Below are 27,389 nucleotides of genomic sequence, written 5' to 3' on the forward strand. Positions count from 1 at the left end.
GAAGCTGTAGTCCAGTGGGGTGGGTACTTGTGCCAGTCACCTTCTTAAGAGTGGCTAGCCTGTGATGCATGGAAGAAATGAAAGAAGATGAGGATTTAAAGAAACAGCAGTTGGTTTAACCATGTATAATCATGGTCAAAGGGGATGGCATCACACCCTTCCCGTGACTGACAGCCCAGAGCCCCACAGTGTCCTGTGCACATGCGTGCTCTCGGGCGGGGGGTGGGCCTCTCCCACATGGAGCTCTTCATCGTATTCGTAATGTCCGAGTTCTGTTCTTCCTTGTCTGTGTCTCTCTCCCTCTCCCTTCCACTTTCACCTGCTCCTCTGCCGCCGTACTCCCCCTCCCCACTTTGGTTCATTCTTTTGTCCTGTGATCTTTTGAAAATAATCACATGGAATCCTAATTCTGAAATTATTCTTGAGGTGTATTTGAAGGATTTTAAAAATAGAACCTCAGTGCCCTCGCAGCCTGAAAGAATGCTTGTCGTTCTCGGTTCCTGCGCCGGAGGAAAACGTCACACAGTGGTCCCATGAAGCACTTATTTCTGGTAGATGTTGGCACTGCTTGGTGTGAAGGTTTAATTGTCATCTTCTGACCAGGTGTCTGTGAGTTTAATGATACTTTGCCTGCTCCCTTCCATGCATTTCTTACTCTGCAGTCTCCTCAAGCGTCCGAGTTGCCAGAATTTGGTAAGAGTCTTCCGCACAGCGATTTAAAGTAAATGTGGGTGCAATGCTGGCGGGCTGGCTAACTTGGCATTTAAAGCTTTTAGCATTTAAAACACAATAGCAGACATACATACCCATGTGCACACAAACACACACATTAAAAGTACTGTACACAGAAACAATACTTCAACACAGTGTGTTGCAACAAGTTGAATGCAGGAACTATATAAGAGACTACAGCTCTCTTCAGAGAGACATGAGAATTTACAAAAATAGGAAAGTGTCCATTAACATATGCTTTATTTAGTTCTGGAAAAAAAACACTCATTTCATTTAAAAACATATTTCATAGAAATGTGTTAAATGTTATATATCCTGCTCACAAACATTAGGGGATATTTTATTGCTTCATATTCATTTTGAAATATCTCCTCATTTTTGTGAGCAGTATATAATGGGTTTATGATAAATGCAACTTGTTTTAAAGCTGGCTGGGAGGAGTGCTGTGAAAAGGCTGCTTCGGCCTGGCCAGTAACTGTTTTATGGGAAAGGGCAGGGTTCATTCACCAAAACTTCAGAGGGCATATTGGCTTCCTCATGCTGTTGCCACGGTGACCAGAGACTTGAAGGGCTTAACATAGCACACACCTATTCGCTGATAGACCTGGAAGACAGAAGGCTAAAATTAGGGGTCAGGAAGCCAGTGTTTCTTCTGTGAAGGAGAAAAACCAGAAGAATGCAGAGAGAGGGGCCTGCAATGTCTGGGCTCTTACACTCCAGCCTGTGACCTCAGTGTTCTTGACTGAGAGAACAAGGGCAGACAGAAAAGTTTAAAAAATAACAAAACACAGCTGTAGACCTGGCTTGTTATGTTCCTTGAAATGAACTTGCAGCTCCAGCAAGAAGAATGAGTGATGGGATTATCAAGGGCAGGCCTCCGGCCTCCTCCCCCCTTCTCCTCCCTAAGACACGAAAGTCACGTAGGCCTGCAGACAAAGAAGTCCGAGAAATCCGGCATTTGTCACCTGAAAGCTAAAGCTGTAAAGGTATATAAGATGTAAGAAATCTAACTTCGGGCAGCACGTGTTTCGTTGCCTCTTTTGGGGTCACGCAGCTTCACGGCCTAAATAAATCCTACTTCCTTCATCAAGCTGTCTGGGCGTTTCTGTCTCCTTGGATTCCTGCAACATGGAGACTCTAGAATAGAGTAGTTTCCAGCTTTTATCTAGTTTCCAGGAGCCACCTGTTATGAGGACAGCTGTGATTGTGTCAGGTGTATCTGAGATATGCACCTGGATAATTCAGGATAATTGTCTAATTTCAAGATCCATAATCATGCCTGACCAGGTGGTGGTATAGTGGATAGAGCATCGGACAGGGATGCAGAGGAGACCCCGAGGTCGCCAGCTTGAGCGTGGGCCCATCTGGTTTGAGCGAGGCTCACCAGCTTGAGCCCTAGGTCACTGGCTTGAGCAAGGGGCCACTCGGTCTGCTGTAGCCCCCCAGTCAAGGCACATATGAGAAAGCAATCAATGAACAACTAAGGAGCTGCAACGAAGAATTGATGCTTCTCATCCCTCTCCCTTTCTGTCTTTCCCTATCTGTCCCTCTCTCTGTCTCTGTCACACACACAAAAAACAAAAAAACTGTAATCACACGTGCACATTCCCTCTTGCCATATAAGGTAACATGAAGATGTGGATGTATTGGGGGGCCAGAGTGGGAGGCAGGAAGATTGCTTTGCTGTCCCCTCTTGCTGCTGCTGTGGCCCAGGGTGGACACTGGCTGGGGTTCAGGGCTCAGGGACTTTCCATGGTCCCTCAAGCCAGTGTTCTGCCTCCATACCTGTGACCCAGCCGGCTTTTCAATGGAGGCGAAGCCTGTGTGGAAAAGAATAATAATGCTGTCAGTATAAGCAATACTATTTATTTTATTTTATTGAAAGGATATACAGAACCCTGTTTTCTTTCCTTGTGAAGTGGACTCACCATCTTCCGGCGGTTTATGCAGAAACTGCGCTTTGAGTGATCACCTGTGTCCTTTGTTGATTAGGCTGGCATATTTGGGTCATGTTGGAATTCATTAAAATTCTGAGGACCTGGTAATCCTGAATAATGTTGCTGAAATTCACTGGGATTTTTTTTTATTCTTCTCAAAGTAAAAGTGTGAATAGCTTGCAAATTATGCTTGAAAACAATTTTCATTATATTTTCTCTCCTTGTACAACATGAAATAATCATGGTTAAAAAACAACACACTCTCTCCTTTGATACATAGGGTATAATAAGCACATATGGCTATGCGAACTCATTAAATCACCTTGCCACTTTTGACAGGTGGTCCAGTGCTTGCTGGGACTGGAAGAGGAACATGAAATAGACGTCAACGGCACCGACACGCTGTGGGGAGAAACAGGTAATGACGGCTCCACGGCGGAGAGTCTGGCCAGCCTGGTGTTTTAGCCTTCAGTTTGGCCTAATTTTCTTAAGAATGACTTGGGATGCATATAGTCCTGTTGTTTTATCATGAGGCATTCAAAGCTTAGAGCTTTTAAGACTTCCCAAATGAGTAGTAAAACTTTTCTAGAAGCGTATAAAATTTCAGTCATTTTGAATTAGAGCAGCAGCTCCTGTTAGTCTGATGTATGTCAGCCAGAAAGACCTAAATAGGGTATTCCCTTATCCTCACCCGCCTAGTCTCCTGTGAGCAGGGCAGGAACTTCCAGCCCCGGGTTCCGATGAGTCAAAGGTGCTCAGCAAGAAAGGCTGTGGCCTGTCCTGTGGGTTGAGAACAGGACTTGGGCTTTGGGGGTCTGCTTAAAATATTGGCTACAAGCTACCAGGTACATTTCTAGTGCTGTGGGTGTGTGTGTTCAGCTGTAGAATGGGAACACATACCCCCCACCCCCGCGAGTGTATCTTTTTTTTTTTTTTTTTTTTTTTTGCGTTTTTCTGAAGCTGGAAACAGGGAGAGACAGTCAGACAGACTCCCGCATGCGCCCGACCGGGATCCACCCGGCACGCCCACCATGGGGCCACGCTCTGCCCACCAGGGGGCGATGCTCTGCCCATCCTGGGCGTCGCCATGTTGCGACCAGAGCCACTCTAGCGCCTGGGGCAGAGGCCACAGAGCCATCCCCAGTGCCCGGGCCATCTTTGCTCCAGTGGAGCCTTGGCTGCGGGAGGGGAAGAGAGAGACAGAGAGGAAAGCGCGGCGGAGGGGTGGAGAAGCAAATGGGTGCTTCTCCTATGTGCCCTGGCCGGGAATCGAACCCGGGTCCTCCGCACGCTAGGCCGACGCTCGACCGCTGAGCCAACCGGCCAGGGCCCCGCGAGTGTATCTTAATGAACACCTGAGTTGGTTAGTTACCTGTCAGATTCATATGAAGAATGCTGCTTTGAAATTTTCCAGTGAACTGAACTTTAGAAATGTAAGACTTTAAGCTTACGTTAAGTTGTTTCATAGAGGTAGCCAAGAGTGTTGAATGTGTATTTCCAGGCCATGCGCCGTGTGTGTGTGTGTGTGTGTATGTCTCTCTAGTGTACATGACTTGCATTTCTGTGGTGCAAGTTTATTTCCCAATGTGTCTGAATTATTTCCTAACAAGCCAGATGGTACTATGTAGAGTTTATCAGTTGACTCATACTTAAGAAAAGCCTCAGCGAGTGTGGGGGGTGGGAGTGGAGTGCAGGCCTGCCCTCCTGTCCGCCCATGAGGGCTGCCACCACGTGTGGCTTTCAGCACTAGTTGTGATGCCTCAGGAGGTGGTGGCCTGGCCCCTGGTTCCAGGGAGAGCACAGGACCCCAGACAGGATTGGATTATTTATGCCTGGGGCTAAATGTATAGATTTTAATACTGCCCTTAATTCTTTTTTTTTTTTTTTCTTATAAAGTTGGGTACTTTCTCCTGCCCTTAATTCTTTATGGAGTCTTTTCTCCCACCCCCTTAAATAGTATAGGCTTCTCTATAATTAGGTGAAAGAGAAGTTTCCATCCACTTCCGTAGTATGTCGTGGGCAGCAGTGTGACTCCTCTGTGCTTAGCCAGAGGGTCCACATCCCTGCCTCTTCATTGCCTAGTGCAGCAACTTTGGGCAAGTTACTTTGTCTCCTTGTCAGATGAGGTCAACAGTGTCTACTTTCTAGGATTGTAGTAAAGACAAGGACTCTAGTCCAAATGTACCTAAGGATAAGAACCCCTGGAACACCTGTGCCTGGACATCATGACTCATTAGGTCTAGGGGAGCCTAGGACTGTGTTCTCCTAATAGGTGGTATCAGGTGATTCATGACTTCAGGACAAATGGAGAGCCACTCTGAATGCTGTTTGAAGTGCCCAGCCTGTGGTGACACTTAATGAGAGGTGCCCATATGGTGATAGGGTTAGGGCTAGTAGTACTTAACAGCACACACTGAGCTCAAAGGGGAATCACCGCCCTTTAACACTGAAGGTGACTTTTCTTTCTGGAAGAACAGCCCAAAGAAGGGCTGCAGCTGAGGGCTCTGTGTGAGCAGTCTGTCGTGTCTCTGGACGAGCCGTCCTGAATTTAAGGGTTCCCCCTCCCCCTTAAGAGTCTGCTAGGATAGCTAAAGAGACAAGAGAAACCACTGACTTCCCTCAGCCCAAAGCATAACCTGCAGACCGCTTTGCAGCCTGAGAAGTTGTGCCCACCCCTCCTCTGTGGGCATCAGAGTCGACTTCAGCAGCCAAGAGTTTGAGGGACTTTTTTCGTTGACACCAGGAAAGATTTAAGCACTGTTTCTTAGGTGTAGAGAGCCCCCCAGGGGGAACTGTCTGTGGGCTGCCAGTCAGTAGTCAGTCTTGTCTTCTCTGTATTTCCTATCTGGTACCTCTCTCCCGTGTTCCTTCAGAAACGACCACCATTGTCTGCTACCCCAAATACTCATCATTTCCAGGTCCATGGTAGTCAAAGAAGACTGTACTTTGAAGTTTTGCAGAGGAAGTTTTAAACGAGAGAACACCTGCAAATTCGGGGCATGCCCAGATCATGAGGCCTGAGTTTGGGATTCAGACTTGGAGAGTCCACATTACCTGACCCCGACTACCTCCTGGAACAAGAGGCCGAGCTGATGAGAGCCTGAGTGGGTGGGTGAGCTCAGTCCTTGTTCTCACTGAGGGCGCCCTGGCGGCTCCCGGCGGCGTGGGCTCCACTGCTGCGTGGGCTGCGCTGCTGTGTGCACAGCCTCTCGTCCTGGGGACCCTGGAAGTGAAGCGGCTGTTTTGCTTCCCGGTTTTGTTTGGTCCTCATTTCTAGGTGTGGTCAGTGTGCTGTGTCTCAGACACTCTAGAATGGGGCTTGTCTGCCTCCAGCCACAGCTCGAGGGTAGGATCCTGAGTCTGCTTCTGTCTCTAGAGTGTGGGAAGATGATATAACAACTGGTTCTGTATGAGTAATGTGCTTCATTATTTGTCTTTGAAGCCTTGTATGAGTTTATAAGAGTCTGCCGGGATAGCTTCGTTGTGAACAGCTTTAAAATACTGGCTGGTGGGGCTACCAGCAGGCTCTCCTGGGTCTGTGTTCGGTTCCCCTGCCTTGAAGGGCCTGCTGTTTTCTGCTCAGTCCGCCGCCCTGTTGGGAGCATAGCTACCTGCCCACCCACCTCTTCTCTGACAGCCACATTCCGGAAGAAGAGGGGTGCAGACCTGGGCATGGAGTCCTTCTCCACCCTCCTGCCAGGCGAGACGCGTGCAGGCGCAGCGTGTTGCCAAAGTGTGGTTTTAATGCCTGGTGCTGATTGGAGTGAGCAGGTCGTCGTAAGAGGTGATGGCAGCTGACAGGAGCAGCACAGGGACACAGGGAATGGCAGACCTTTCCGAGGTCCCTTGTCAGTCCAGGTGGGGACGCTGGGAGTAGAGACCATCGTGCACCTTTAATACCCTGTGCGTCTCCCTGCTGATGACTGGAGTCATCTGGAGTCATCAGATGTCATCACAGAAGGGGATGGTTCCTGTCTTGGGTTTGTAGAGACAAGAAAGTGTATAATAGATTTTAAAAACATCCATCTAAAATGGTAATAATGTTTCTTTTAGGATTTATGGCAGTAAATCTACAGCTTTTAGAAAGCTTAGACTATCTCTTCTGTTTCAGAGAGCAGAGCTTACTTGTGTAAGATTCCCTTGTCACCAGCATCGGGGGCCGTTTGCTGTTTATGTCTGTTCGGTGTTGAGAGTCCAGCCCTTCAAGACGAGTTCTGTCGTCTGGCAGCCCTTTAGCTCTGTCCTCGTGCTCACTCGGGTGGAGCAGTATGGCGCCCACTCGGGTGCAGAGCAGTGGGACCCACAGGGGGAAGCTTGGAGCTGCTCTGCTGGGGACTGGGCTTGCAGGCAGGCCCCCCCACCCGGCGGCCCTGCCCAGGCCCTTCCTCCGTGACACTCACAGCCGTGGTCAGACAGTCTCGGTCTCGTGGTTCCTGGGCAGGCCCCCCACCCGGCAGCTCTGCCTGCAGCCCGCCCAGGCCCTTCCTCCGTGACACTCACAGCCGTGGTCAGACAGTCTCGGTCTCGTGGTTCCTGGGCAGGCCCCCCACCCGGCAGCTCTGCCTGCAGCCCGCCCAGGCCCTTCCTCCGTGACACTCACAGCCGTGGTCAGACAGTCTCGGTCTCGTGGTTCCTGGGCAGCCTGGAACACGACAGGCGCCCATCAGCTGCCTGTACGACCTCTGTCTCAGGCATTCCACAGCCGTGACAAGTACGTGCTGGCTGCCACCGCGACCGACCTAAGAGTTGCTGTTTCTCTGTCAGTGTCTGATGGGGATCAGCCCAGCCTGAAGTGGTCCGAGAGGCTGGATGCCTACCTGGTGACCTCATGCTGCTATGAATTGTCAGCGGAACTGTTCCAAGCTCCAGGCCGCTCTCCCAGCTGAGCCTGCTGCCTGTGTCTGGCTGGAACTTCTAGCTGTTTGCAGGGTAGAGGCCCTTCTGTTCCAGCATTTGCCGTTATGCGCAGATAGTGCCTGCTTGTAAGCAAAGCCTTCCCCGCCTCAACTCCTTTAGGTCGCTTTGCAGTTCTTTTTGTAGCACTTGCTACTTATAAATTTGATCGTTGGTTCAGGAGGGCAGAAATGTTCATGTCTCTTGTGCTCACTGTGTGTGTCTAGACTCTGTCTAATCTGGGGCTGTGCAGTAGAATTTTCTGTGCGGATGGAGATGCCCTCCATCTGTGCTGTCCGACCTGCTAGCCACCGGCCTAGTCTGGTGCGTGTCACACAGGTGTTGACTGAGTGGACAAGTGCGTTTATAGAAACCCACTTTATGGACTCCTGGTTTCTTTGTGTCTGTTTTAGCACAGGTCATGCCCTGCTGGAGTCCATGCTGGCTTAGAAACTCTTATTCTAGTCTCTGATGTGTCACACCTGTGCTGTGAGTGGGGGTGGGTGCTGGATTGTATCTTTGGGAACACAAGTGTTAGCAACTCACCGTGGTGTGAGCATGGCTGACAGGACTAAATGGCTTGGGGCGGCCTCACCCATCTCTGTGTCCATCACATCTCCCTGCCTGCACCACCAGCCCGACTGCACACCCCAGGGTGTGCTGTGTCCTCACCTGTGTCCCTTTGAAGTCCTTCTTACTGCTTATCACAGGTCTGCAACAGGCCTAGAGTCCTGGGTTCCACACAGGGATAGATTGCCACCTTGGCCATCAACCGACAGCTCCCAAGGGCTGCCCTTCCCTAATTTCTGCAAGGAGATGTGCCAGCAGAAAAGGTTGGGCATCTGGCTGAAATACTCCATGTAAAGTGTTCCCTTTTATTTATGTATGTTGTATGTATGTATGTATGTATATATGTATGTATGTATGTGAGAGGAGGGGAGACAGACCGACTCCTGCATGTGCCCCAACTAGTTTTCACCTGGTAACCCCATCTGAGAACAATACTTGAATCAATGAAGCTATTTTTAGTGCTTGAGGCTGACACGCTCAAACTAAACAAGCCACTGGCTGCGGGAGGAGAAGAGGCAGAGAAGGGGGAGAGGGAGGGGAAAGAAGCAGATGGTTGCTTATTGTGTGCCCTCACTGGGAATCGAACCCAGAACATCCATACGCCAGGCCAACGCTCTATTCAATGAGCAAACTGGCACCGGCTGTAGTGTTCCTTTATGTTATCCGTGCTATTTTAGTTGGTAAAATACTTTAGTTGGCAAATCCTTTCCAAAGAAGTCTAGTCATTGTAAATACTATGTTTTTTTAAATTTGCCTCTGCTTCTACAAAGGGCTGAATTTTGACCACTTTAAATTGAGTAGGTTATTTAGCTGCGTAGCCCTCTGTTTTCATAACACGTTGAAGCAGTTCAGTTCAGTGTACTGTAATTCTGGACAGAATTCTGAACCTGGCCTGGCTACCCCTGGAACTTGAGTCTGAGGCCTAGCAGCTGGGGCAGGGGCCTTCCCAGGCCAGTGTTAAGGGGAAAGGGTCCACAGTTTCCTTAGTAGGCCATGAAATATAGTTGTATTTCATCATCGATGTTTTAAAAGTTTCACTCTTGTCTCCATGGAACTGTTTTTTTGTTTTGTTTTGTTGGGTTTTTTTTTAATTTTTTTTACAGAGACAGAGAGAGAGTCAGAGTGAGGGATAGACAGGGACAGACAGTCAGGAACGGAGAGATGAGAAGCATCAATCATTAGTTTTTCATTGCACATTGTGACACCTTAGTTGTTCATTGATTGCTTTCTCATATGTGCCTTGACCGTGGGCCTTCAGCGGACTGAATAACCCCTTGCTCGAGCCAGCGACCTTGGGTCCAAGCTGGCGAGCTTTTTGACCAGATGAGCCCGTGCTCAAACTGGCAACCTCGGGGTCTCAAACCTGGGTCTTCCGCATCCCAGTCTGACTCTCTATCCACTGTGCCACCGCCTGGCCAGGCTCCATGGAACTGTTTTAATTTCCCACTCTATGTCTCTGCCCGGCTCTGTGAAGGGGAGGCATCCTTCAGTTCTGAATGGTATGTGGGCCCAGGCCATGGATGACTGAGCTCATCACACCCAAGGCTACCCCAGATCACAGTACATGTACCCCAGAAAACAGGACATCTTTATGGTTGGGTTAGAAAATAGACTCTTTTGTTTATTACTGTACTTTTTTTAGAGAGAGAGGAGGGCAGTTGTTTGGTAAGAATTTAAAGTAAATTTAAAACTTACTGGGTTGAACTTGGCATTCATATGTGTAGTACGTCCCGGGCAGAATGTCGGGGAAGACGGGAAGGAATAGCATTTGTGCATTGCTGCTGGGGCACGTGGAGAATTTATGTTAAGGAATTTGCTAAATGTATCTTGTGGGGAAGAGCTAAGTGAGTTGATACTCAATTTTCTGAGGTCCTGAGCATCTCACTGACACTCTTATTGGCAAATAGGCATTTCCTCCTCTGCTCGGGTGTGAGAAAGTGCAGTAACGCTGGTGGAATCCAGGTCTCCGTCAGTCAAACAGAGGAAGAAGTTCTTGATTGGCCTTAGTGTAAAAGCACAAAAGAGGGATAACCTAGGACCCTAGAGGGATAAGAGGGGGATAATCCTCTGTGGGGTGGGGGGCAGTCCCAGATCCCAGACAGTAGGGAGAGGGGTAACCCAGGGTTCTGGAAAGGGAGGGAAATGTTAGGGTAACAGAACCTGGGAGATTATGGGAGAGAGAGAGCTCAGGACCCTGAGAGGGGAGGGGTGTGGTGGGGGCCGGGTGACCCAGAGCCCTGTAGGAGGGAAGGCAAAGTGGGATAACGTGGGGCGCTGGGGGCGGGGTAACTCAGGCTCTGGGAAGAGGGTGACGGGTGAGGGGGTCACCCGGACAGTAGAGAGGGTTAGGGGGTGAGAACTGAGGGCCCTGGGTTTGTCCACACTGTCCCCTTCTTGCTCTAGCAACCCTTGGGGTTTGGCCCTGACATGGGTGTGTTCTGGAGACCACTCTGTCTGCTGAGAGGACAGTGGACATCAGCTGACCTGTGTGTCCCTGCCCGACAGGGAGGGAGAGGGGTAAGGAGTGGGGCATTTTGAAAACCCAGAGACTGTGTCTCAGGTGCAAATGACGGGTAGCTTGACCCCTAACGAGAACCCTGTTCATACCTTTGTCATGTTGTTGTTGCTGTGCACAGAGTCGTGGTTCCTTCATATTCTTTTTCAAATGTCTTCTTTCAACCTGAAAACTTGTACTCATCTACACTTTGGTAGCTTAGAGCCTCTTACCTACAAACGTTGTTGCTAATCTTTCAGTCGTCACTCCTGGGATTACAGGTGCTTCATGGACACTCCCATAGAAAAACCATAATTGATTCTTTCAAACTTTTATTGAAATGGCATTTGGATTGTTTCTTGATTTTTCTTTTTTGAGACCGTATGTGACCTTGTATAAAATGGTTATGTGAAAACACCCCCTTTTTGCTCTGACGCCCTGCATGATGACCTTCACACAACTGCCCCCCTCAGCACACGTGCTCAGCCATTTCAGGGAGAAGGGAGAACAGCACATTGCACATGCTTTAAATAAGCTGGTGTGCAAGGGGATCTATCACAAGTGCGAGCGCTCTCAGCACACTTTAGCAGCGACAGCTGTTCAAAGCTGTGATCTTCTGATAGATTTTTAGAACAAAGTCTGTTATGACATGTGATTTATGTCATCCACATTTTAGGAAATTGTTTTTAAATTGAATTTATGTTATTTATAGCACACATTATTCCTCAAAGGATTTGAAGAGGCTCATTTGAAATGATACATGTGAGATCAGGGGAAAGTGCAGTCAGGATCGGACACGAGGAACAGCACGGGCGTTCCCACCCTCGTGTCTGAACGCTCACCAGACTGAACTACTGTTTTGGCCTTAGGAAGCCATGTGTCCAGAGCTGAGGGAACATAGTCATTGTAGATTATTCTTATCGTCCGTGGGAGAATGCTTAATAGCTCTTCGGAGAAGAAAAGTGATTTCCTGAACTCTTGTTCTAAACATTTGTAGTCCTTTTGATCAGTTGGAACTTTTAAAGGAGACTTCCTCGAGGCAGCAGAGTGGGAGTTAAGAACTCAGACTCTAGCCAGGCCTGACCTCTCATTCTATGCCTGCCTCCCATGAGCTGTGTGACCTTAGGTAAGTTGTTCAACATCTCTGGGCATTATTTTCGTCACCTGTAAACCCGGATGAGTGGTACTTGCCTCATTGAAGTTGGTTGTGTATTAATAATTCCATGCAGTGTGTCATACAGGAAGCACTTCACAGTGTCCTAGTATTTTATTAAAATATGTCAGGGTCTTCCCTTTTTTTTTTTTTTTTTTACAGAGACAGAGTCAGAGAGGGATGGACAGACAGGAAGGGAGAGATGAGAAGTATCAGTTCTTTGTTGCGACCTCTGGGTTTCCAACCTGGGCCTTCCACCTCCCAGTCCGACACTGTATATCCACTGTGCCACTGCCTGATCAGGCAGGATCTTCTAAATATTTTGATAGCATGGCTCCAAGTTTAGTCAGCTGCTTGCATTTAATTCCTGATTGGCTTCATGATTTGGGGCAGTGGTCAGCAAACTCATTAGTCAACAGAGTCAAATATCAACAGTACAATGATTCAAATTTCTTTTGAGAGCCAAATTTTTTAAACTTAAACTATATAGGTAGGTACATTCCTTATCGAGGTAGCGCCCGCATGTAGTATTTTGTGGAAGAGCCACACTCAAGGGGCCAAAGAGTCGCATGTGTCTCGTGAGCCATGGTGTGCGGACTACTGATTTGGGGCAAATGATGTGACTCTTGTGACTTATTTCTTTTACCTCGATAAAATGGACATAATCATCTAATTCAGAATATTCTCACTAAGGTTAAATCAGAATTCATAGTGTTTTGCCCAGAGCTTGGAAGTTTTAAGTGTTCAAAAGATGTAATATGCTGCCCGGCTTGTGATAAGTTGATTTGTTAATATTATTATTGTAATATGTCATTAATTTACTCTATGCATTTGGTCTTAATGTAGTACTAAATTGTTTAAGTGATAAAATCTTAGTTTCTTTGCAATTACTTTGCAGATAATGAAGAATAGAAAGAAATTTGGTCACACATGAAGTCTTATTTAGTGGCAATTGCATACTTTATTTCTTTTAAAAATTCCTTGGCAATTTGAGGCTCATTTAACATTTAATGTAAACACGGAGACTGACAGTGTGCTTTTACAATAGAACTTGTAACGTGTCAGGAGGGTCCTGGTTCCGGAGATTAGCTCCCTGCCTTGTTTTCACCTTTCCTGGGCTCAGTGGGAAGTGGGCTGATGGGGCGGCAGAGACTGCATTGTTTTTATGTGCTGCTTGGTTGCTGCTTCTGTTGCTTGGTAACATAGCTGCCCTCTCCTTGACCCCAACCCTGCCTTCTGGCCTGCCCTGCAGGCCCTCCTGGGAGACTTGTGCAAATGGAGAACACAGTCAGGAAGGGTCAGAACAATGAGGAAGGTGTTCCAAACAGCAGCTTGTGAGATGCAAAGAGCGTGTGGGCAGTGCTGGCTTCCTGTGCATAAGATTGCGGAGTGGCTCTGCCCCTCCCAGCATGGGCTCACTGAGGCCGGGGTACAGGGGGTGCTTGGAGCTTTTCTCCTGTAAAGCCAGTAGCCCCGGCCACCATCACAGCCGCCTGGCCAGTGCAGGTTCGCATTAGATTCGGACAGACGGTAATGAAACAATGGAGCCAAGAACTGGTGGGCCATCAGCTTTAATCCTAGCTTGCACCTGGCGGGCAAGTAAAAACACACACTGGGCTCCAAAACCACTCATTCAGTGCTCACAAAGCTACTAACTTATCCGAGTTTCCTAGAATCAAAGGTTTCTACCCTCACCAGTCTTATTCACCTCTGTTCCCCATCTCCTTCTCTCTACACAAACTCTGCACAAACTGGCTTCTCCTTCAGCACTCCGCCATCTTGGCTGCCTCTCCTCTCCTCCATGTGGCCTTACTCTGCTCTCTCCTCTAATGCTAATCTCAGTAACCGAGAGAGAGCAAGCTCCAGGTCTGCCCCACTTTATAGTATAGAAACCCAAACCTTTAATCCAATATACAAACAAGGAAGTCTGATACAAAGTCACTTATCTGAGGCATAATGGGATTCCTCATGAGAGTGCACCACCCCACATCAAAAAGGGTGCGAAAGGCTTAGTCCCAAAACCAAGCCCCAGGCTACAAGGATCCTGCCTGCCCACAGCCTGCCCCCAACACACATTAATATAATCACGCCCATCCCAAGCAAGAGGGGCAATTAATATTATCACATGGGCGAAAGGTTTCCTCACGGGCAGCGCCATCTTTAACAAAGTGAGCATAATATATTTTATCTGCCCAACATCTCCCAATGTCATGACACTTTTTTTTTTTTGTATTTCTCTGAAGCTGGAAATGGGGAGAGACAGACAGACTTCCGCATGCGCCCGACCGGGATCCACCCGGCACGCCCACCAGGGGGCGACGCTCTGCCCACCAGGGGGCGATGCTCTGCCCCTCCGGGGCGTCGCTCTGCTGCAACCAGAGCCACTCCAGTGCCTGGGGCAGAGGCCAAGGAGCCATCCCCAGCGCCCAGGCCATCTTTGCTCCAGTGGTGCCTCGGCTGTGGGAGGGGAAGAGAGAGACAGAGAGGAAGGAGAGGGGGAGGGGTGGAGAAGCAGATGGGCGCCTCTCCTGTGTGCCCTGGTCGGGAATTGAACCCGGGACTCCTGCACGCTGGGCCGACGCTCTGCCGCTGAGCCAACCAGCCAGGGCCTCATGACACTTTTTAAAAATTATTTATTTATTCATTTTGGAGAGAGATGAGAGAGAGAGAGAGAGAGAGAGAGAAGGGGGAGGAGCAGGACACATCAACTCCCATATGTGCCTTGACCAGGCAAGTGCAGGGTTTTGAACCGGCGACCTCAGGTGTTCCAGGTTGGCGCTTTATCCACTGTGCCACCACAGGTCAGGCTCATGACACTTTTCAGTCAAACAGTCTTCGTTGTGTTTCAGTCCCAGTCTTTGTGCAGACAAGGAATTTATAGCTGTGGGGAAGTTATTTCTTCTAACAGAAGCCCTCCGCCCCCTCAGTGAAGGAGGAAATGCCTCACAGAAGTGAGACTGCGGTGGCTTTGTGTAAGTTTCAGCCCGTTCCTAGGAGGTGTGTGTGTGGGGGGGGGGGGGTTGAATGGTAGAAGCTCTGCGGTGGCTTTGTGTAAGTTTCAGCCCGTTCCTAGGAGGTGTGTGTGTGGGGGGGGGGTTGAATGGTGGAAGCTGGGGACCTACATTCATTCAGGTTCCCGATGCATGACAACCCAGCCCAGACCCAAATGTTAGGAAAACCAACACAGGCCACGGGCAATCTGCTCTGACAACTTCGAAGGGCAGTGGTTAGAAAGTGGAGGGGGAGAGGCTGCTATTCCAAAACCAGCTTTTAATCATAAACTCCCCAGTGACATTTTACCTCTTAGATAAAATAGGTGAGGATTTTCAGCATGTCAAGGGCACTCTTTACTTTTGTTCTCCGTTACAGTGGGTGGGATGTGTCCAGAGAGCTGTCAGCTGAGGGTCAAACGTCACTGCCTTGTCACATCTAATGGTTGCCGTCCTGGTTGCAACTAGGTGATGTTTATGGGAACCCTGCCGCTCACTTCTGATATTGGCACTTTCATTTTGTTTTCATTTCCCATTTTTTTATGTGATTGGAAAAGACAGTATATTAGTTAATAAATTGCACAGATAGAAACGAGTATGCCAGCAGAGCTGAACCACTCTGCCACGCCCGTCCCCAGCCACTGAGCCAGCAGGAAGCGCTCTTCTGCCCCTGCGTGCGCCTCGGCTCACGCTCAGCTCCGGCCGTGGCGGTGGTTTGAGTCATCAGTGCATAATGAATGAAAAGGTTGCTATCTGGAATCTGGGGGCACCCTTCTCTCAGAGTCTCCAAATTGGGGACAGAAGAATGTAGAGGAGACAGTATTACGTCCCTCTGTGCATTTGAATGACAGATCTGCCATGAAATGTTACAAACAGCTCTGTTTATAGAATGCCTGTGTTCCTGGCAAGTTGACAGTTCAATTTTTGTAAATCGCATCTTTGCCCAGGGAACTCTAATACTTAAAAGATTCCTGCAAACGATCCACTTTGCAAAGAAACCTACCTCACTGATGTTTTCAGTAACCTTCTGTTGTTGCATATTAGTGGGGTTTTCTTAAAGTGACTTCCTACCGTGACAAATCTCCTTCTCTAAAGTAGGAGGCTAGTATTGCTGAGGTAAAATTACTCAGGGTCGTCAGAAAAAAGATATATGCTTTCATAGAAATTTAATTACAGTAGTGCCATCTTGTTAAGGATTTTGCAAGTAAAAGAAATTGTATCCAATTTGAGTCTTAAAAAGTGCCATGTGTTCATTTTTATTTTCTCCTGCTTCTCTGAATTTCATTGGCCGGGGGACAAGGCCTTGCCCCATGGCCAGTGCACTGTCCTCCGGTCTTGGTCCCCGCTCCTGTCCTCAGACCAGGCTGAGGGCGTGGACCCTCATTAGAGTCTGCTGCTCAGCCCAGAGGTCAGTCTTTGAGCAGAATAGTTGGAATTCCTGAGCAAAGTTTTGCCCTGATTTGTTTGTTTAAGCACGTAGTTGACTAGTCTTCGGTCTCCCTTATTTCCGAATATGGTGTCCTTAAATCCTGCGGCTGCTGACACTTGAGGCATGGCCTAGCCTCAGGGGTCCTGAGGGATGCGGCCCAAAATACTCAGTCTGGGTAGAAAAAGGGACACACTGGTCCCATGGATTATCGGCATCATTTACAAACGAGAGCCTCATACGAACTTGTGTGCAGAATGTGATCCTTGCCAGGCCCGAGAAAGCTCCAAGACTCTGAGCTCTGTCACTTCAAAGGGAAGTTCATCACCACTCGCCCAGTCAGTCAGGCCTGAGGAAGGGGCTAGCGGAGCCCAGCCCGCACCAGGCCCGGGGTGGCGCTCACTCTCGCTCACTCGTCAGCTGCTCTAACTCTGGCTCTTCTGGCGCCTCCTGAAAGCACCGAGCCCTATTTTTAGCACCAAGCTGTCACTTCTGATGTGCTGCTGTTGCAGAAACTCAGTAGCAGCTGCAGCAGATACTCTGATTTAAAGGACCCATTTATAATGCGGACGGAAGTTGTTTACCAAATAAAGGAGATTGAAATGTTACGGTGCATCAGCTGCCTCAGACCTCATCAAATGGAAGCCCTGGGTTTATTCCTTCCCCAGTGCCCTACAGATAATATGCTGGTCATGTCCCTGCCTGTAGTTGAGTGTGTTTGGTCACTCGTCTGTCACTAGTCACACTCAGCCACAGCTGGAGGAGAGGGGACAGGAGGCCTCCCCTAACGGGGGAGGCACCACAGCAGCAGGCCAGCTAGTGTGGCTACTGCCCGATCTCCACCCCATGGGCCACTTACAGGGGTCTCGTTCAGATCCATCCAGGAATGTGTGGTAGAGCCTCAGTGATGGAGAATCATCAACAGCAGCATCGTGGAGAGGGGGAACTGTGCCGTGCGCTCAGGGCAGCGGGGCCAGGACCCTCGTGTCAACTCTCACACTGCAGACAGGATCACTTTGGCCACTGGGTTTCAAACATTTGGACGTGGAAACCCCCCATGCACCAGTATGTAAAACTGATATAAATTCCGTTCTGTTAATGGCATTTGTTTATCCTTCATTTACATGTTTAGATGCAGGACCAGCGGCAGCGAGCCTGTCCGTGCACAGAGAGCAGTGCACCAGGCCCAGATCGGCAGTGGCTTACACTTGTGTCTGTGTTTTATTCCAGTTGTACTATCTATAGAGAATCAGCAATTACAGATGGCAACTGTTGTTGAAAGCGACTCTTTGTAGTCATAAGAAATTTCTAGAATAGGCAGATGAAAGCATTGTTAAGGTTGCTGATGACAAGCTGCTCTTGTCACACATTTCCTGCCTCAGGAATTGAGGGCTAGAGGCAAAGTCCGAACCGATGCGCCCTCCTGAACACAGAGCTTCACTCCCCCGCCCCATCTTCCTCAGCCTGACCTTTGTGTCCGTAGGGCACCCAATGTAGAAACGGCCTGGCGTCCTCCCCAGCCCGCCTGGCGTGCTCCCGTCCTCCCCAGCCCGCCTGGCGTGCTCCCGTCCTCCCCAGCCCGCCTGGCGTGCTCCCGTCCTCCCCAGCCCGCCTGGCGTGCTCCCGTCCTCCCCAGCCCGCCGCCTTCCTCACCTCCTCAGTGCGGAGGCCCTGGGATGGAAGCAGAGCTCAAGTGGTCTGTTGGGCAAGTGCGGGGGCCTTTCTGTAACATGAGAGGGTAAAGTCACCAGCTCGGTGCACTGTGTCCCTCAGGAAGGTCCGCAGAGACGTCTCTGTCCCTTGGAGGAGCTGCTCTCCGTGTGCTCCTTTGTGTGTGTGGCTCCCGGGGGTGCAGCCTTGGCCGGGCTGGCGGGATGCTGGCGAATGGAAGTCTGTGTTCTGCGGGGAGTCTGAGGAGCATGGCGGGCCTGCTGTGCATAGTGAAAGGTCCGTTCCTGAGGACTTGGCTGCTATGGTCTTAGGTGTCGGGAGCAGGACACAGACCTGGGGCTCCCACGGAGCCAGGCCCACATCTGGGCCTCTTCCAGACTTGCTTCAGCCGGGCCCCGCTCTGCGCTACAGAAACTGAACAAAGTCACCCTGTGTTTGCACTGTTGTGTTTTGTTTCTTGGAATCAATATTTAGTTTGGGAAATGGACCCATTGTGTTGCATTTAGCTGCATAGCGTTTATTGTCACTGCTATGTGATATTCCATTGTTTGACCATACCACAATTTATCGAGACAGTCGTGGCCATCTGCGTTGCCTCCGGTTTGGGGCTGGTGTGAGCACTGTTGCATGTGTCTCTTGGTACACTCCAAGGGCACCCACCACCAGGCACATGTGTGCAGGGCGCAGGGCTGTTGGGTGGTAGTGTATGTGCGTCTGCAGCTTTCCTCAGTAGTGTCAGCAGCACACCCAGTCCTCACTCACCCAGTGGCATATGAGCGTTCCCATTGTTCTGCGCCCATTTCTGAAGTGCTTGGATTACTGATAAGGTTGGGCCCTTTCCAGAATAAGTTCATTGGCATTCAGGTTTCACCCTTGCAAAGTATGCTGTTCCTGTGTTTTCCTCATTTTCGTACCGATATGTCTTATGGATTGGTAGGAACACCTGGTCTATTCTGAAAGCTGGAATTTGAAAGCATGAGGCTGTTCTAAAAACAAAAGCTGTCTCAGACGGGCAGCAGGAACAGTCACACAGCATCTCACTCGTCCTCTCCTTCCCCCTCTGCATCAGAGATGTCTCCTCCTGTGGTGTCTCCACCCTTCACCCTCCAGTCCCCTTTTCCCCGGAAGCTTGTCCTCGGGCCTGGGATGGTCTCCGGAATCCACCTGCCTTTCCTCGAGGCAGTGATTCTCCTGACACAGCAGAAGCCTCCTCCCAACTGAACCCGTCTTTTTAATGACTTGGGGTGGGGAGGCACCGTCACTGATGGGAGGGCAGTGGGTGAACCTTTGCCGTGTGTTCTTCTCCCATTCACGCCATTCTTCCCCTTGGCTGACCCCAGCTGGCAGTCACACCCCCAGGACCACACTAGGCTCTCCGCCTGAGCTCTCCAGGCCTCTGTCATCCCACTTCCCTTTCTTGACATTCTTAATCTCAAATCTTGACTTGTTACAGAGGTTCTAAACTGCATAAAGGCAGGAATAATAAGATATCCTTTTTACTGCCTCAGTAATTATTAGTCCTTGTTGAATGCAGTTTAATGACTTTAGGAGAAGAGTCCAGACTGGAGAATAATACTGACTTCTGTATTTGTGTTATACTATATTCTGGTTATTTCGTGCTGTAAAAAATAAACAATGAAGCAAAAACTTGGTGACTCCCAACTCCGCAGTAGGTGGGCTCGGCAGAGATGGTGGCTCATCCTTGCTCAACCGCCACGGGTGGTACGGAGACCGTCTGGGTCCCTTTCCAGGGTGGCACGCACACGGGGTTGGCAGTCGTTCCTGGCGGCCTGCTGAGAGCTCACCTGGGGCTGTCCAGCATACACGGGCCTTGGTCTTCTCCCCGTGGGTCCCGTTCACAGGGCAGCTGGGGCATCCTCACAGCCTGGAATCTGGGTTCCCAGAGTGAGTGTTCCAAGGAAGCAAAAGTTGCCCATTTCTCAGGACTGGGCCCGGCCGCTGACGCCACGTCACTCCTGCTGTTCTGTTGGTCACAGAGCTTACTCAGATTTGGGGGGGACAGGGAGCATTGATAATGTAGACCTCTTCCTCTCAATGGCAAGAGTTTCAGAGACTTTGTGGCCACCGCTAGCTGCCACCTCCTGACAAGCTGTCCTGCCCGGTGACTCTCCCTCAGCCCTGACTGCTGCTGCGGGACGCGGGAAGCTGGAGGTGTGCGAGCGGCTGCTGGAGCGCGGAGCCGCCGTGTCCCGGACCAACCGGAGAGGGGTCCCGCCTCTGTTCTGTGCAGCGCGCCAAGGGCACTGGCAGGTACGCGGGGCGCCCGAGGGCCTCGGAAACGGTGGGTGGGGACAGGGTTGCCCCCGAGGGCCTCGGAAACGGTGGGTGGGGACAGGGTTGCCCCCGAGGGCCTCGGAAACGGTGGGTGGGGACAGGGTTCACCATTGCCCCTCTGCCCGGGGGCCGTACGCAGCTTCCTAGGCTAGTCAGTCAGTCATGGAGGCTGGTAACCGGGAGCGAGGCTGGTAACCAGGTCAGTGACCCACAGCAGCATCCGGTTACCTGGGGAGGGGACGTAGAATGGGTGGTCCCCATTACGATAACAAAAGACTTGCTGTGACATATCTGTTCCTGGTGTGATGTGTGACCCATTTGGTCAACACACTTGGAAGAAGAACGGTTCTCTTGTGCTCTCTGGAAGAGGACAAAATGTCCCTTTGGTCCAGTATGACTCGGGTTGATCTCTTTTACTGGCACGTTGTCTTTAATTCAAGAGAACATGGGGTCCTTGAGAGCAGTGGGTTAGTCATTTGTTCCTTCATTTTGTGAACAGCGGCCATGTACCTGTTTACACCCGCCTGGCACCAGGTTACACATAAGCAACAAATAAATTACAGGAAGTATTTTCTAGACCCAAGTTTACATCCTGGCATTGCGTTTCCCCTGATTCCTGCCGGCTCTGTTGGTAGGAGCTGTGACTGCTCCTCACCATAGTTTCGGCTTTTCTCCCTTTACTTCCCGGAGCTCGGTGTGCACTACTCTTCCCTGTTCTCCTGCAGCTTCTGCATGGTGCCCTGGCCAGTCCTCTGTCCTGGACTGTTTCCTGAGGCACGGGGAATTGGGGGAAGCATTTGTTGGTGTGACAAGAACAAGAAAGCATGGGAATGTGCCCCCTCCTTGGTGGCGACGTGATGACCACCATACAGGGAGAGACTGGACAATCCCTGTACAAAGCCCTTCCCACTGGGGAAGTGCTGTGAGACTCCTCTCTGGTTTCCGGTTTTGCTCCCTAACCTCATCACCTGCACTGTTTGAAGGCTTGGGCCTGAGCTGAGCATCTTCTCCAGGAGGCTCTGCTAAAAATTGCCCACGGTGAACATCCAGCCACCACCATGCTCTGAGTCTTAGAAAAGCGGGTTCCTTGAGGTGTGTTGGTGATTGTCTTCTGGCGCCTCCCTTCCCTTGCCCGGTGCGCTTGCCTACAGGAACGTCGCTCCAGCTCCGGCGTGAGGAGCCACGACTCTTACTTGCCCCCTCTTAGTTCTGTCTAGTTATCCTAGTGATCCCATGTGTCCCTGTGGCTGACTGGTTATTACCCGATTGTGGTTGGCACCCAAATTCCTGTGTCAACCTGGGCTGGGCCTGTATATATCTGCAAAAAGTATACATCGGCAAGAAGATTTTGTTCAAAGGAATAGAACAGAAAATTGTTATAGGTCACACGGATTACACAATTTAGAATGGTTTTTAAAAGAGGAGCATCCTTTAACTACTTTTAAAGGTGGAAAATCCTGCCTGGGTATAGAGAAACGATATAAAACATAGCAGGAAGATTGTCATTCGGAGTGTTTATTTCAGATCGTGAGGTTGCTGTTGGAACGCGGCTGTGACGTGAACCTAAGTGACAAGCAGGGCCGGACCCCCCTCATGGTGGCTGCCTGCGAAGGGCACTTGAGCACCGTGGAATTCCTCCTCTCAAAAGGTAGCGGCACGGTCTGCCCGGCCTAGGTGTCTTTAGGATGGACAAAGAAGAGCTTTGGCAGACTCGTTCAGTACTTTCTGTTTCAAATTTTAAGTCTTTCTGTTACGGGGATTTTCTAACTGACACACAGGTGAGGGGAGGGGCTGAAGCCCAAGCTCCCATTCCGGAGCTCGCACAGTGATGGCCAGGGCGCCTGGGAGCCTGGGCTCTCCCAGCACCTGCTTGCCACACGCTCAGGCCCTGTCTGCAGACGGGAGCTGCTCTGCTGCCCCTGGGCTTGCCTTGTGGCATTCATGTCCAATGACTGGGCTTTTCTTTCAGGTGCTGCCCTTTCCTCTCTGGACAAAGAAGGCTTGTCAGCATTAAGCTGGGCTTGTCTGAAAGGTCACAGGGCAGTGGTCCAGTTTCTGGTGGAAGAAGGAGCGGAGATAGACCAGATGGACAAGAACGGCCGCACCCCCCTGGACCTGGCGGCTTTCTACGGCGACGCAGACACCGTAGGTACCGCGGGCGGTCACACTTGCCCACCTACGTGTGTGCAGGGCCAGTGCCACAGAGTGTGGTCAGTGTGTATGTGTGTGTTGTAGGGTATTTTTATTTTTAATTCTGTGACATGCAATCTATTTCAGAACTGTAGTACGACTTTAATGGACTCTTAAAAGCTTAAAAATACGTGATTACAAGCTGTACGCACAACAGAACATACATGAATACTTATACATACATGCATATGTAGTTTAATTTTCTTAAAGTAATTCATATAAATCATTTAAAAATCACTACTATATCTGTGAGAAATTGGTAAACAAACAATTAGCTGGATTGTTTTTAGAGTGATATGGCAGTGTCAAGAATGCTTTGGGCACTATCTTTATCTCTGACCAATGCCTACGTCTAATTGAGGTACAGGGGATTAAACCTTAATAGACTAAGAAGTGCAAAATATCTTTTGGGGTAGAAACCAGGTCTCTGTCAGGATTCACATCTCAGGTACCCAGCAGGCCCTAGAGGAACATTCATCCCTGTTAGAGTTATCAATTCTGAATATTTAATATATCTAATGTTAGGATTACCTAGAGAGACAGGTATTATGTTGCTAGAAGCTGTGGACCTTGGAGCAAAAGCCATCATCGACCTGCACATCTGGGCCTTGATACTTTTAAAAGGCAGTGGTATTAGAGTTAAATGGTCTCCATTTCCTAAACTGCAGACTGTACTTAATATCAATTTCCAAAACAGCTAGCTATTTAACTGAAACTCACATATCTACAATTTTATTTTTCAGTTTATGTTACTTTACCAAGTCCTGTAGCTTGTCAACATTAGGGAAAAGTGAAGGGGCTCAGTATTCTAATACTTTTTATTTAATTATGATAAATAACACAATATAAAATGTGCCATCTGAACCATTTCTCTGTGAATAGTTCAGTGAGTAAGCATACTCACACTGTTGTGCAACTGACTTTCTCATCTTGTAAAACAAACTCTTTAAGACAGCCCTTCCTCCTTCCTCCCTCCCGCAGCCCCTGGGAGCCACCATCCATCCCACTTTCTGAATCTCTGAATCTGACTGCTCTAGGCACCTCACAGAAGTGGCATTATTCAGTAGTTGTCTTTTTGTTTCTGACGTATTTTACTGAGCATATGTCTTCAAGGCTTATCCATATTGTAGCATGTGTCAGTTTCCTTCCTTTTTAAGGCTGACTAAATAGTCCATTGTATATAATTACTAAATGTTCCTTATCCATCCATCCATCCACCCACCCACCCACCCATCCATCCACAGACACTTAGGTTTCCTCCACCTCTTGACTGTTGTGAATAGTGCTCTTATGAACATGGGTATACAAGTGTCTCTTTGGGATCCTGCAAATTCCTTGAGCTCTACCCATATTATTTTGGATGTGGACCCATTAGTGGGATTGCTGGATCAAGCGGTAATTCTGTTTTAAATTTTTTTGAAGAACCTCCATATTGTTTCCAGAGTGGCTGTACCATTGTTCATTCCCACAAACAGCACAGGGTTCCTATTTCTCCATGTCCTCACCAACACTTATTATTTTTATCTATTTTTTTTTTCCTGAAGTTGGAAACGGGGAGGCAGTCAGACAGACTCCCACATGCGCCCGACCGGGATCCACCCGGCATGCCCACCAGGGGGCGATGCTCTGCCCATCTGGGGCATTGCTCTGTTGCGACCAGAGCCATTCTAGCACCTGAGGCAGAGGCCATGGAGCCATCCTCAGCGCCTAGGCCAACTTTGCTCCAGTGGAGCCTTGGCTGCAGGAGGAGAAGAGAGAGACAGAGAGGAAGGAGAGGAGGAGGGGTGGAAAAGCAGATGGGCGCTTCTCCTGTGTGCCCTGGCCGGGAATCGAACCTGGGACTCCTGCACACCAGGCCGATGCTCTACCACTGAGCCAACCGGCCAGGGCTATTTTCATTTTTAATAATAGCCATGTTAATGATATGAGGCAATATCTCATTGTGGTGTTGATTTGCATTTCCCTAATGATTAGTGATGTTGAACATCTTTTCATATGCTTATTGACCATTTGTATATCATCTTTGGCAAAACATCTATTGAGATGCTTTGCCCATTTTCAAATTGGCTTATTTGGGATTTTATTGTTGAGTTGAAGGTGTTCTTTATATATTTTGGATATTTTCCCCCTAACGCAGTGATTTTCATATTGGTGTACCATGGCCCACTGGTGTGCCACAAGAATTTTTAAAACACGCAACACTGGACAATTTAGTCAGGGCACGGACATCTTTTCCCTTAGATTGTCAAATAAAAAATGACAATAGCCAACACAACAATAGCCATCCTAATTATGAATCAAAATTGTATCTTTTCTTTTTGTCAGATTGGCAAATTCTTTTTGTCAGATTGGTGTACCGCAGAATTTTATTAGTCCGTGTGTGCCACGAGATGAAAGAAGTTGAAAATCGCTGCTCGAGTGTTGTGAGCAGCAGGCAGACTGGTAGGCTCTGTTTGATCCACATGAAAATCTAAACTGGCTGCAGTCTTCTTATTCAGTAAGGGAGCAATTTGAGTGGCCAGAGTGGTTTCCCCTGTTGTTCTCTGCTTAGTCCAAGTGAGAACTATTTTATCTCGTCCAATCAGTTATTGTACCAGGGTCTCCAACTTGCCATAGTTACAGTCCCAATATTCAGGTCTCGTTCCTAAGCCTTGAAGTGAGTTACAGTTGGGTCCATATGACCCCAAGCTGCTAATTTGTCCAGCTTGCTGGGTCTGAGTGTTTCTAAAGTGCCCGTTGCCATCTCCTGCCAGCAAGCCCAGCTGTCGCACAGTGTGCCTCCGAAGTGACTGGAGAGGAAAGGTGCCTGGGTCTCATCTCTGTGGCCGGGGTGGAGGGTGAGACAGACAGATGAGGGTGTGCACGTACACAGCACAGCCCTCCCTGGGAGCTTCACCGCGGACACCAAGGTCACTCAGACTGGGTTTTAGGTCTGGCTTGCAGCTTCTCTTCTGTTTTCTGTCAGTTTCATTTCCATTCTAGGATCCCTCAAGGCCAGAGGCACTGAAGATTGAGAGACGCCCCTACACGGGAACGCTGCGGGGGGGGGGGGGTGCCCCGGGTGGGGGGGGTGCCCCTGCCGGGCGCGGCCTCATGCCCCTGTCCCCCACTGCAGGTGCTGTACCTGGTGGAGAAGGGAGCTGTGATTGAGCATGTGGACCACAGTGGTATGCGTCCCTTGGACAGAGCCATTGGTTGTCGAAACACATCTGTAGTAGTTGCGCTGCTGAGAAAAGGAGCCAAACTAGGTCAGTAAATACCTCAGTTCAGTGGTAAGAGGGAGGTTAGCTTCTGATTTTAGAGCATGTTAGGAACCATAAATACTCAACTGTTCTCAGGTTAAGATGTCAGGTGTTTAGAGATTTTTTTTTCTCCTTCTCTAAGGCTTATTTAATCACTGTCACCTAAAATGTTTAAATAGCTCATAGTATTATTATTGCCAGTGAGGGTAGGAAGGAGAGGCCAACTGAGAAGGCCAGTCTGGAATTGCGGGGTGTTGGGGATGCCCAGGAGCCACAGCAGGGGCAGTTCCATTGGACTGGGGGGCCGCGGCAAGCAGGCGAGTTCACAGGTGGTGCTAATGAGGCCAAGTGTGAGAGCCACGGTTCTAGAGTAAGCACAGTCGGTTGGGTGGGGTAATGGCAGCTCCCGCAGTTTCTGTGAGGGAAAGTCTATGTGATTTCCTGGAGACGGTGCGGAGTGAGTTAAAGATAATGCTGGAGCCGGAAGGGTCTGACTGAGAAGGGAAAGGCCCTTCTGTGTGGCTAGTTCAAGAATGTGACACATCAGAGTATATGGCAGGGGTCGGGAACTTTTTGGCTGAGAGAGCCATGAACGCCACATATTTTAAAATGTAATTCCGTGAGAGCCATACAACGACCCGTGTACATTACGCATTATCCAATAAAAATCTGGTGTTGTCCCGGAGGACAGCTGTGATTGGCTCCAGCCACCCGCAACCATGAACATGAGCGGTAGGAAATGAATGGATTGTAATACATGAGAATGTTTTATATTTTTAACATTATTATTTTTATTAAAGATTTGTCTGTGAGCCAGATGCAGCCATCAAAAGAGCCACACCTGGCTCGAGAGCCATAGGTTCCCGACCCCTGGTATATGGGGAAACAGTAACCAGACCATCACCATTTTTGGTTTGATAGGGCAGAGCTTTGGCCAACAGCAGTTTTGGGAGGGGACTGTGATGAAGATGCTGATATTAGCTGATGTTATTAAGCATTTCATAGTATCGGGAACTTTTCTAAGCAGTTCCATGTTTTAATTTATTTAATACTCATCCTGTAAGTAGGTGGTGATTATGCCATCATGTTACAGAGGAGAAAACCAAGGCTCAGAGGAGGGAAATAGCTTCCTTACAGTCCTTGTCAGCAGCAGTCATGGTTTAGACCTGAGCAGTCTGACATCTGGGTCTGTGCTCTTGCGCATCAGGTGCTGCATGGGTTTGAAGAGGGTTAGAGGAATGGTCGTAGTCACGCTGTAGGCTGGAGAAACAGGAATAGACGGGAGCACGGAGGGCCGAGCGCATGCGTGGTGGGAAGAGGGCCGAGGGCTGAGCGCATGCGTGGTGGGAAGAGGGCCGAGGGCCGAGCGCATGCGTGGTGGGAAGAGGGCCGGAGGGCTCAAGCCGAGGCCGCCCAGAGTAGATGTAATGGCAGACTGCAGTGGAGGCAGAGGGCACTAGAGCACGCACCTTCAGTGCCAGTGACCGTGGGCGCTGCAGGGAACTATGGAGATTACTCTGAAGTCTTGCTTAATTTTATCCCAAATGCCCATCGGAAGGGAGGGATGGATCATGGCTAGTCCGATGCATTAGTTTCCCAGTACTTTTTCACCAGAATAACAACAATTTGTGCCGGCTACCGTGCCCCCCCTAAGTGCTCTGTTCCGCCTCAGACAATTGGAAGGGAAACCGCTCCTCAGCGTCTGGCTCCCTTTCCTTGGTTGTGTTGCTGACTGGAAGCCTGCAGGACATAAAAGCAATGTCCTCTGCAGCTGGATCTCCGCCTGTGTGACTTAG

General features: G+C 49.4%; 1 protein-coding gene across 5 annotated transcripts in view; it reads left to right on the forward strand.

Moving 5' to 3' along the window:
• Positions 1-27,389, forward strand: part of TANC1 (tetratricopeptide repeat, ankyrin repeat and coiled-coil containing 1) — a 261,224-nt gene that overhangs the window by 226,825 nt on the left and 7,010 nt on the right. For all 5 annotated transcript variants that reach the window (XM_066346733.1, XM_066346736.1, XM_066346734.1 and 2 more), the window contains 5 exons: positions 3,009-3,087; positions 20,004-20,137; positions 21,686-21,809; positions 22,131-22,306; positions 25,467-25,599. In XM_066346733.1, the coding sequence (XP_066202830.1) occupies positions 3,009-3,087; positions 20,004-20,137; positions 21,686-21,809; positions 22,131-22,306; positions 25,467-25,599 (646 nt within the window). The remainder of the gene's footprint in view (positions 1-3,008; positions 3,088-20,003; positions 20,138-21,685; positions 21,810-22,130; positions 22,307-25,466; positions 25,600-27,389) is intronic.

Source organism: Saccopteryx leptura, chromosome 7 (genome assembly GCF_036850995.1).
Source record: "Saccopteryx leptura isolate mSacLep1 chromosome 7, mSacLep1_pri_phased_curated, whole genome shotgun sequence".
Classification (NCBI taxonomy): Eukaryota; Metazoa; Chordata; class Mammalia; order Chiroptera; family Emballonuridae; genus Saccopteryx; species Saccopteryx leptura.